The sequence below is a fragment of the Piliocolobus tephrosceles genome, chromosome 20, assembly GCF_002776525.5.
Source record: "Piliocolobus tephrosceles isolate RC106 chromosome 20, ASM277652v3, whole genome shotgun sequence".
NCBI lineage: Eukaryota > Metazoa > Chordata > Mammalia > Primates > Cercopithecidae > Piliocolobus > Piliocolobus tephrosceles.
The window spans coordinates 16790738-16802765 of NC_045453.1; the positions used below are offsets into that span (position 1 = coordinate 16790738).

General features: G+C 47.4%; 1 protein-coding gene across 6 annotated transcripts in view; it reads left to right on the forward strand.

Annotated features, from left to right (window-relative positions):
• TOX2 (TOX high mobility group box family member 2) overlaps window positions 1-12028 on the forward strand; it is a 157997-nt gene that overhangs the window by 51378 nt on the left and 94591 nt on the right. For all 6 annotated transcript variants that reach the window (XM_023227898.2, XM_023227900.2, XM_023227903.1 and 3 more), the window contains exon 2: window positions 7593-7658. In XM_023227898.2, coding sequence (XP_023083666.1) covers window positions 7593-7658 — 66 coding nt within the window. The remainder of the gene's footprint in view (window positions 1-7592; window positions 7659-12028) is intronic.

Here is a 12028-nt window from a genome sequence, read left to right on the forward strand (position 1 = left end):
TGAATGGGCGGAAGACGTGGGAGGGACAGGGTCAAGGTGAAGAGGCTGACCTTGAACAGGAGGGAGACACCTTTTCAGACTAACAGAAAGGAAGTCGAGATGAGCATGATGTAAATAACGGAGGGAAGGTTGGGAGAATTGAGGGAATATCTGATGGCTTCAATTCCTCAGTGACAGAGGAGACAATGTCATCTGCTAGACTGAGGGAGATGCGGGCTCATAAAGGGATAGGAGTTGAGTATATCATAACAGTGATAATAGGTAACATTTATTAAGCACCTGTCAAAAATAGTTAATATCTGTAACATTATGCTTAATAATGCTAACTCATAGCTGATGTATGATAACAGATACCAAAAACCTTATGAGGTAGCAATGTAGCTGCCATAATTGTTGTTTTATAGGCGAGGAAAGGAAGGCAAAGTGAAGTTAAAGTCCTGAGCTCGTAAGTAGTGGAACCATTGTCAGATCAGTGCTGTTACCCAGTGTGTTACACTGCACACAGGAGTTGAATTAAGTCCAAAGCTGATTTTAGATGGAAGCTTTTGATTAGGTCCAAGAATATGGGTTTATAAAAGCAAGCAAGACAGTGTTAAGGTTGGAGTTCGTAGCCAGAAATAAAGAAGGGACTAGGAAGAGATGGATTTCAGTGGATAGAGAAAGGGAGAGTGCTGCACGCTGATGGTGGGACGATATGTAAGAGTGGGGACACTTGCTGGGTGTGGTGGTTCATGCCTATAATCCCAGCACTTTGGGAGGCCGAGGCAGGCAGGTCACTTGACAGCAGGAGTTTGAGACCAGCCTGGCCAACATGGTGAAACCCCGTCTCTACTAAAAATACAAATTTAGCCAGGCATAGTGGTGCATGCCTGTAATTCCAGCTACTCAGGAGGCTAAGGCAGGAGAATCACTTGAACTTGGGAGGTGGAGGTTGCAGTGAACCGAGATCACGCCACTGCACTCCAGCCTGGGCGACAGAGCAAAACTCCATCTCAAAAAAAAAAAAAAGTGGGAGCACTGGAGTCTCTCACTATGCTGAGGACCCAAAGGAACTGAGACTTGGGGCTGTCCTGGAGGGTCCTGGATATAGGCTGAGTAATGTGGAGTCTCTGCAGGGTTTGGATCTGAGGAGTGAAGCGATTGCCCAAAGATCGCTAGTGATAGCCAAGGTGTAAGATGGATTGTGTGACATGGACCCACCAAGATGGGTTTGTTGTGCCTATGTGTGCCCCCACACTGTGCATACCACATGCATTGTTTACCTTTGTGTTCACACTCAGCATACTCTTAGGGAAGCTGAGCAGAAAGATGTAGCAGGTGATTGGATCAGAGGGAGGTAGATGGCAGGGAGACCAGAGTCACCCCAGGGGTACTGACTGTGGGACTGTGGAAGGTGACAGTTTCTGTTATGACAGGGGAATGCTGGAGAAACAGAAAGTTCATGTACATGTTATGAGTTCAGTGCTGGAGGTGTTGAATTTGAGGTACTCATGGGCAAATAGGGGAGATAGCCAGGGAGAAAACTATATATTGGAATCTGAAGGTAATTTGGCTAAAGATGAGGATTAGAGAATTGGTGATGTTGCAACCATGAGTAGCCATGACATTGTCCAGAGAAAGTGTGAATCGAGTGAGAAGGAAATACCAGACCCACAGGTCTATGCACCTATCCATTCCACCCAACCACTCAACCCATTTTATCCACCCAGGAACCCACACATACAGGCATCTATCCGTGCATCCCCAACACCCATCTCACCCATCGGTGTTCATCTTATCCACCATCCCAATCTCTTTCCATACATTTGTCTGTTCACACTCACACAGTCATCCCATTTCACCTATCCATTCATCCACTCCTCCCTCTCATCCCAGCCATCCCGTCCATACATCCCAACCACCCATCTATTCATCCATCCATCCATTCCTCCATCTCATTAATAAACCATTCATTAATCATTTTATATTGATTACATGTTGAAATCATGTTATGAATATGTTGAGTTGAATAAAATATAGCATTACAATTTTTATCTGTTAATATTTTTAAACTGTGGCTACTACATTTAAAAATAATGAAAAGAGTGTAATTGGATTGTCTGTAGCACAAGGCATAAATGCTTGAGGGGACAGATACCCCATTCTCCATGATGTGATTATTACATATTGCATGCCTGTGTTGAAACATCTCACGTGCCCCACAAAAAAAACTGTGGCTACTAGAAAAAGTTGAATTACACATGTGGATCACATTTGTAACTTTTATTATATTTCTGTTGGACAGTGCTAATGTATACAATCCCTCACCCATCTGTTCATTCACCTGTGTATCCATTGCGTCTATTACCCGTCTATCACCCGCTGATCATCCATCTATCCATCACCCATCTATCAATCATCTATCCACCCATCCATTCATCCACCCATCTGCCCATCCATCCATCTCATCCTTTACTCCTTCCTCCTTTCCATCCATTCATCTACCCACTTATCACATCTGTTTACCCCACAAATATTTTATTTATACCTGTCATGAATCAGTGACTCTGTGGTCATAAGAATGAGAAAACTGAGGCTTAAAGCAATTAAGCAATTTGCCCAATGTGGCACAGATGGACCTGGGATCTGACTCTCTAAGATCGGGGCTCTTCACCTTGGCTGCCTATTTGCTAAGTTTCCTTAAAAAATCCTTTGGGGAAGCATGGTGTGCTTAGGTTGGGGGGTGGCTGTTGGAATAGTGGCTGAGGAGCTCTTTTCCCTGAGGGGACCACACAGGGAAAGGAGAGGTAGGGGAGAGACAGACGCCTTAGAAGCCCCTGTAAGCTGTGTCCCTGGTGGCCGTCATGAAAGGGTTATCCCTACACATTCGATATTTGCAAAAATGTGGGTTCTTTCAGATTCCAAAACTCATTTCCATGACAAAACTCTTGGGAAGAGAAGATGAAGGCCTGGCTTTTGCAGAACAATCTTCCAGCTGTAATGAGGACTGAAGATGGCAATGGGAAAAGGAATTATAATTAGAATATGAAATGGGGAAAATTAATCTATTCCAGTCACTGGTAAGAGGATGTTCTCCTGGCGTTCATGGAAATTCTTAAGCTGTTGTTTCTCCCTACATTTTTTTCCCTCACATTTTAAAGCATAGGGAAGGCTGTGTGGCATAAAAGAAAGGCTTTTGACCAAGGAACTGATAAACTGTGAAATATGCATAGAATTGAAGTTCATGTGCATCTTTGCTTTGTATGTCTCTGTATGCACATGCAGTGTATGTTTGTGTTCACATTTATGTCAGTCACATTTAAATGGCTATAGACGCATGGAATATTTATACACATTTGGGCACACCCTGCTTTCCTTGTGTGCATGCTGTGGTTATTGCGTCCCCAGTTGTATAAAGGATCTCTGACATGTGCCACACTCACGCTTGTGCTGTGTGTGCGTTGGTTTGTGTTACCCATGGACATGGTACATGAGTGAGTTGAATGCTGCCGTGTTGAATGCTGTGCTGCGTGACATGGGTCCACACAAACATAGGTTTGTGGTGCATGTGTGCGCTGCCCGCACTGTGCACACGCTGTACATCATGTACCTTTGTGTTCACACAGCGTATGCACTGTGGTGGGTGTAGATGTGGGTGTTTTTGATCTTGTCTGTGCACATGTGGAGGACGAGGTAGCCCTGCTGTGTCTGAGGGCAAAGGTGACTGTGACCTCTGCCCTTGGCTTTCAAGTTCATTTACCCAGAAAAGGTCCCAGATGAGGAGGGGCTGAGGGGGTAAGCCCCAGGCCTTAGAGTCCTGGAAGCCAAGCCGGGGGGAGCCTGGGAACCCTCAGTGTCTGCCATCGATTCCTTCATGCCCTCCAAGGGCTCCGATGTGGTGGAACCCTGGCAGAGGTGGGCAGAGAACAGGCCTCCCCGCCCCTTCAGGGCCTCTACTCACCACTGCTCGGCAGCTGGTTCTGAGCCTAGCAGGCTCCAGGGCACCGTGCAAGGTGCCCAGGGGGTAACTGAACTGAGGAGACCCAGGCCCTGCCTCAGGAACCTCTGCCAGCTTCTCAAGTGCTCCTTGAAAGCCAGAAGCAAGCTCTACTTCAGCAAGTGGCAGCTCTTTCCTAGACATTGGTTGAATCAAGGAGTGAATGAATAAGACAGTCTCTGATGACCTCATGGGAATCGACTGCCCACCCCCTTGCCTGCCCCTGACACACTCGCATCAGAGACCAGGCCCCCTTGCCCTCCATCTCCAGTGCCATTCCCACTGCTCTCTCCGGATAATTCCTCCCTCTCCTGAACCTCTAACACCCTTATCAAGCACCTGTTATGCGCCAGGCCCAAGGCAGACTATTGATTATATAGTAGGATCTAGAAAAGCATGGGTCCCTGCTGTGAATGCACTTTCTGCTAGTGGGAGAGTCCAAGCAGAAAAAATCCAACAAGGGACTCTTAAATCCCATCCCTCCCCAGCTGTGTGATCTTGGACAACTACTCATCCTCTCTCTACCCATTTCCTTGGTTTTAGCAGGGAAAAGAATACTTTCTTCATTGGGTTGTTGTGAGGATTAAATTAGGTCTTTTATGTAACGCATTTTGCTCAGTGCCGGGAATATTCAGTCACCAAATATTTATTGATCGTCTACTGTGCATATTGGGGAATGAAGCAGATGCTGGCCCCTGCCTTGCGGTGTCTCTGTTCTCACCAGCATTTAATAAATGGTGACCATTCAAAGGTTTTTTGGACATCTTTCCCTCTGTTTCTTATGTATATTCCTATACCATACTGTTCGATTACTATTGCTTTATAAAATGTTTCAAACACTTCATTAAACTTAACGTTCCTCCATCTCCCATTATTCTTTCTATTAGGGTCTACTTATAAGTTACGTATGGTTTTAAAAAAGTTTTACTTTTGTCAAAATGATCAATGGCCATGGTCACACATCAAGTCAAGTACCCAGGAGCTTTTTCTGAAAGCGCCCCTACCGTGCCTAATTTATAGCCCCATCCCTAATGCCAGGCTCTGAGAGATTTGGAGATGACCAGGACACAGTTCCAGCCTCCATGTTGCTTCCACTCTAGGACAAATGACAAATGTGGAGATAGTCTGTGTTGTAAGAGGAACAGCCAGAGGAGGTGAGAGCATGGCAGGCCTCCTGGAGGAGGTAGCCTCTAAGCATGAGCTCTGGGTGCAGTGTGCTGGATGGAGTCCTGTATTCGGGCTCAGTGCCCAAACTCTAGGCATGGAACAGCCTTTTCTTTTAATCATCCAGCAATCACTGAGGGACTCTCCCCGTCCCTGTGCTGAGGAGGCCCTTTGGTGTAACCATCAACCCAGCTGCCTAGATGGGAAGATAGGCCTGGTCAGAGGCTATCTGAATGTGGTAGTGGCTGCTTTATTGACTTATTCAACAAACATTTATTGAGTACCTTCTCTGTGCCAGGCACTGTTCTAGGAGCTTGGGAGGCATCAAGGTACAGATAGACAAAGATCCCTGATCCCTGGGAGCCTCCATTTTAGTAGGAGGAATCTAACAGTAAGCAATGAATATAGTAAATATAGAGAATGCTAGAAGGTAATAGGAGCTATGGAACAAAGACCAAGGGAAGGCGGGGCGAGGACATCGAAAGTAGTGGTAGAAAGGGTGGTGAGCTCTCAGCCCACAGGGGCTGGGGCTGGGGCTGGCATCTGAGCCAGTTGTCAAGCAAAGCTTCTCTGAGTGAAGGGGGCTGGGTAAACTGACATTTTACATGTTTGTGGGCGTATGGATTTCTGCAGCCTCCGTGAGGGCAGCTGGGTGATGTCTGTCTAAATTACAAATGCACATACAGTTGGACCCAGCAATTACACAAATGAATCCTACAGATAAACTCACACCCGTGCTCAATGACGGATGCACAGAAATATTTATGGGAGCAATATTGGGATAGCAGAAGACTAGAAACTACCCATGTGCTCAACTAGTTAAATATATGTGTTATATCTATACTGTGGAATACTGGATACAGAAGAAAGAATTATGTTCTGATGTAAAACATTTTCTAAGATGTGTTGCTAAGAGAAAAATAAAGTGCAAAGCCCTATAGCATGCTGTCTGAATAGAATAAATGACTCTAAAATGTGTATATGTAGACAGTCTTTGAAAATATATAAAAAGGCTGGTAGACATTGCCTCTGGAGAGGGGCAGTGGATGGCTGGGAGGTGGGGTGGTGTTGCTTTTTGTACTCTTGGAATTTTGAACCATGTGAATATATCTTAATAAATAAATGGTTCAATTAAAATAAAATGGCTGTTTGCTATTGGTGCCCCACCCAGAACCCTTTACTGACCAGCACAGACATCTCCCACCCGCCTTGAGCAGGAGCTGCCTACAAATGGCTCACAGGCAGTATAGTTCTCCGAAGAATTGTCCTTGGCCAATTGGGGTCCACCTTGCTCAGAAGGTTATCCCCTGAGGGCAGCCCATGGCAGATGACTTCCTTACCTGGGCTACAACAGCCACCCCTTGCTTCGTGTTGGAACTAACTCTGCAGTACAATTTATGCCCTAGAGCTCCCCACCAGAACAGGCTGAAGGAAGTCTTCAGCCAAGACCACGTCCTTGCTTAGCTGTACCCACTCCTGTCCGGCTTGCCCCCCACACTTACAGGTTATTCCTAAGAAGCACTTAATAACCACATGCATCTGAACCCTTGCCTCAGGCTCTGCTTCTAGGGAACCCTGTCTAAGACACATAGCTCAAAGGAAGGGAACTAACTGGAATTAAGTGCTCTCCCTGTTAATGTGTTGAGTCAAGTGCCCTACAGTGCAACATCCTATGAAGAGGGGCCTACAGGCATCACCCTCATTTAACAGATGAGGAATCTCAGAAGTTGAGACACCAGCTTGAGATCACACTTCAGGGCAAAGAGAGGGAGACAGGGGTCCCAGAGCCCACATCTCTTCCCCTGCACCTGCTCCTGAATTTTTAGGCATATTTATAGGGAAATCTTCCTGAATCCAGACTTAGCACCTTCTTTGCACACAGGATGTAGTTCCTGTACATGGTCTCTACCAGAGTCCTCACTGCCTGTAGCCAGGCATGGCCCTAGGGGCTGGGATGGCATAGGTGATGGGCCACAACCACTCAGGATGGCAGGACCCAGAGGGCATGTCTGGGGAAGGCTGTCATGATCCCAAGGCTCTGGTGTTCTTGGCCTCCCCCAGCACACGGGATCAGCTTTAGCTGATCACTTGATATCATTTTGGTCAAGGGAGGTGTTTGCATACTTCCAAGAATGAGCAGCTCAGCACCTGACAAGGCAGCCTGCTGTGTCTATGGAGAAGTTATAGAGGGCAGAAAGGTTTTCCTATTTTCATTCTAAGTGTGATTAACAGCATGAACCTGAACACTTGAGGGCCATGCAACAGGGGCTGCTCCTTCCACCCTAGAGGTCACCCTGCTGGAAATGGGGCCTTGGGCATCCTGGGCTCTGATTTGGCTTCTGTAGCCCCCATAGTCCCCTGCATTCAGTCCTGCCTTCCTCGGACTGCTTCTCCTGGTGCCTTCCTGAGAGCATTTTAATCAGAGCTGCTTCTCCCTCTCTCTCTATTCTAGTTTGATGGTGACAGTGCCTACGTGGGGATGAGTGACGGAAACCCAGAGCTCCTGTCAACCAGCCAGGTGGGTGCCCCATCCTTCTTGAACTTAAGATTTGGGCTGGCTGGAGCCGAGCTCTTCCTGGGTGGAGTGGGGGGGTGCAGAGTGGGGGCCAGCACAGCCGGCTACTGTCTTCTCTCTGAATGATCAAGAATAGCAAATAGCAAATCCTTAAAAGGCACAATCAAAGTGGGACTATAGTGTTCTCTGTAAACCAGCTACCTGGCTACTGTTGGCTTAAAATGGATTGGGAACTGGATGAAACTTGAAACATATTGCCCACACTCCCCACGCTTGGGGCAGCTTTTCAGCAGCAGTGAGTTGAGGTGCCTGCTGCTCCCTGGTGCTACCTGCCTCTTGCCACCACACAGCAACCACGGGGACCTGTTCTGGTTTGGATGCACACACCCATGCATAGGCATGCGTGGTTCTCCTGCCCGCTGGGAGTTGTTGAAGGCCACAGGGGAGCGTTGTGGACAGGGAACACGGGAGGAGAGCAGAGGCTTCCTGTGAGGGCCTTGCCGGTAGCAAAGGAAGCAGAGTCATTCCTGGGCAAGGCTGTCCCAACCCCAGCCCGTTGGGGGGTCACAGATGCCAGTTGGAATCAGATTTTCCACTGAGAGCCTGGTCTCTGAAAATTAAGGTTTCTCTCAGCTGGGAGCATCCTCACTATAGACTATGATGCCACAGAGGGTCCTCGCTGCAGGCTGAGGGTCCAGGCAGGGTCTCCCTGCAGAACGTGATCCCAGGGTGGGCCCTCACTGCAGGCTGGGATCCCAGGGTGGGCCCTCACTGCAGGCTGGGATCCCAGGGTGGGTCCTCACTGCAGGCTGGGATCCCAGGGTGGGCCCTCACTGCAGGCTGGGATCCCAGGGTGGGCCCTCACTGCAGGTCAGGACCCTGGGGAAGGTCATCCCTGCAGAATCTGATTGATGCCAGGGAGGGTCCTCACTGCAGGCAGGAGCCCCAGGGAGGGTCCTCAGTTTAGGCTGGGCCCCGGGGAGGGTCCTCAGTGCAGGCTGGAGCCCCAGGGAGGGTCCTCAGTTTAGGCTGGGCCCCAGGGAGGGTCCTTACTGCAGGCCAGGACCCCAGGGAAGGTCCTCAATGGCAGAATGGGATACCAGGGAGTGTTCTCATTGCAGGCATGTCATTGTGGAGGATGGTTCCTTAAGGCAATGGTGCTTGCTGGGTGGGACCAGCTCAGGACACTGATTGGAGAGCCAGGAAGGGTTATAGTTGCTGAGAAATTTGGGAAATGGGAGGGCAGCCCCGGTCCTGGAGCTGACTTCACCGTCTGTCTCTACCATTGTGGGGGCTGTGGCAGTCCAAGTTGGGTGGCCCCTCAGCCATCAGGCCTGGGACATATTTTCCAGCTGGGGCAATAGAAGCCCACAAATATTTATGTCCCTATTCTGTGACAGGTCCCATGGAGGCCATAGACGAGTAAGACAAGGGCCTGTGGTCCTAGGGGGCACTACTAGTGAGGAAGATACTGTAGTCTTAGTGGGGCATGGAAGCTCTGCTGCGGGGTGCTGCGCCCCCTCCCCTGCCGCTGCAGGATCGCTCATGCCAGGGCCACCATACCATGCCCCTCTCTGGCCTGTCCCTGTGTGAGCATCATGCCGCTGCTGCAAAGCTGCCTTTATATTGCATTGACATGCACCAACATGCAAGACTGGTGGGCAAGACTCCAGGCCCTGAAAGTGGTTATTTTGGAAGAATCCACTGATGTCATTTAATTGTACATAATCAACTGAAATGTCATCTCAGCAGACCAGAGTTAGCCCTGCGTCTCATCTGAGCCTTTTCACAATGTTTAGATAGTATTTTTGTTAACATATTGAGCCCTGGTTTTCAGAACTATATTACGGTGAATTCTGTTCTGGAACCTTCTGGAAAGCATTGGCAATGTCCTTCCACCAAGAAGGGAAAGTGGGACTCAGTGGGGCTGTGTGTCTGCTGTAGGTCTGGGCAGATGGGAGCACAGTACTTTGGAGAAGAGACTTGGTACAAATAAATGTCACCCTCCCCAAACCATTAAAAGTCATATCCTCAACAATTCCCCCCAATACCTTGCAGCTTGCAAATTCTTTTTCTCAATGGTTATTTCAGCTAATCTTCACAACAGCCTCGAGAATGAGTAGTCATTATTATTCAGTCAATTTTATAGATATTGCGACTGAAGATCCAGGATGTTGGCTGATTCAATCAAGGTGACTCAGCCAGGGAGCACTAGAGCTGGCAATTCGAACTTGTGAAGCTCAGACTCAGAGCTCCACAAGCTTCCCTTGCCTTGTCCGCTGACTTGCCTCAGCCTAAATGTCATTTCTACAGAGAGCTCTTTGTGACTGCCAAACCCACGTGAGGTCCCCTTTCCATGATTCTCATTAAAATGGCACCAGGTCTTTTTAATTCATGATGTTTGTCACTATGGTCTACTTATCTTGTGATGACTTAGTTAATGCCTGATTTCTACCCTAAACAGACCACCATGGGGAAAGGATCTGGTCTCTCTAGTCCAGTGCTATGTATCCCAGTGGGGCATAGTGTCTGGAACACCGAGAGCACTCAGAAAATATTTGTGTAATGAGTGATGGTAGCCCCTGCTCTTCTCTGAACTTCAGTGTTCCTAATAGTGGAACAAGGTGGTTGGACTTCCTGAGGGTCCTTCTAAATCTTTTATGCTGTGGCCCAGAGGGTCTCCCTAACTTAGGACTTTATGAAGAAGATATCAAAATTCTCTGAGATTAATTAAGTCTAGCCAGTGGCATGAGCCAATCTTAATGTGAACAAATTTTGCAATTGCAGTTAGATTTCTTATAGTGTATCTGTTAGTTTTTGCTACATTACAAACACCTCAAAACTTAGTGGCTTAAAACAACAAATGTTTATCTAGTTAGTGATTTTGTGGGTCGGCAGTTTAGCTGAGTTCAGTTGTGTGGTTCTTCTGGCCTTGCCTAGGATCACTTTAGCAGCAGCAATACACTGCCAGATCAGCAGTGGGCCGGTTGGTTTAGGAGGGTCACCTGTGCTCCACATGGTCTCTCAGCCTCCAGCAGTCTAGCTCCAGGTTATTCACATGGTAGGAGAAGGGTTCCCAGAGCAGCAAGAGCAGAAGTTGCAAGATTTCTTGAGGTCCAGGCTTGAAATAAACACACATCTACTGCCAACACATTCTGTTGGCCAAAGCCAGTCACAGGACCAGCCTAGAATCAAGGAATGGGGAAATAGCCTCTACCTCTTGATAGGAAAGGCTGCAAAGTATTGTGGCCTTTTCACAAACTACCACATGTAGGAAACATATGGGATATGATTCATGCTGATTTTATTGAAAAGTAACTTAGACTTTTCTGGTACCAATAGCTCCCTACAGCTCAGTGGGACCCTACTGGCTTCTAGTCTTTAATGATGAAAGTCCTATATATTTCCTTCCTCTTTTCCCTGGAGTGCTTCTTGAACTCACGACACACACACACACACACAAGCACCCTTTCACAATGTATTGTCTCATCAACTGCAGGAATTGTATTGTCCCAAATACTGGATTAATGATTGACATCAACATTTGGGTAAAATGAAGCTGTCACAGCCACTAGAGGATTCAGAGGATAAACACTCTAAATGGCATAAAATATTTTTTGTAAATACAGTTAAATACAAGGTTCACCCAATCAGCAAATGTTTATTGGGCAACTGTTATATGCAAGGCTCTGAATATCAGTGGGAAGCCATTTCTGGAAAACATTTGCTTCCAGAACATCCAATCTTTTTTTTTTTTTTTTTTTTGGGACAGAGTCTCACTATTGCCCAGGCTGGAGTGTAGTGGCCGGATCTTGGCTCACTGCAACCTCCACCTCCTGGGTTCGAGTGATTCTCCTGCCTCAGCCTCCCACGTAGCTGGGGTTACAAGTGCCCACGACTACACCCAGCTGATTTTTTTTTTTTTTTTTTTTTTTGTATCTTTAAGACAAGGTCTCACCATGTTGGCCAGGCTGGTCTTGAACTCCTGACCTTAAGTGATCTGCCCATCTTGGCCTCCCAAAGTGGTGGGATTACAGGTATGAGTCACTATGCCTGGCTCAGAACATTCAAATCATATTACAAACCTGCTCTTTAATGTAACACTTCTCCTGAAATACCATCTTCTTTACTTAGAAACCGCAGCTGAGACAGAGGCTCCCCTAGGGTATGTATTAGCTGACTGTGTCCCTTTTTGAAAACTTTCACAGCAGCTCTATGGGCTTGAAGTTTTTTCTGCAAACGCATGCTCCATTGTTTGGTTTTTGCAAGTCTTCACAGAAATTTTCGCATAGCTGCTTTAGCTTTTACAAATGATCACACTCCCTCTCCCTCCTTGGACCTTGGGTTACTTTTGTACCAGACTTGCCAGGGTG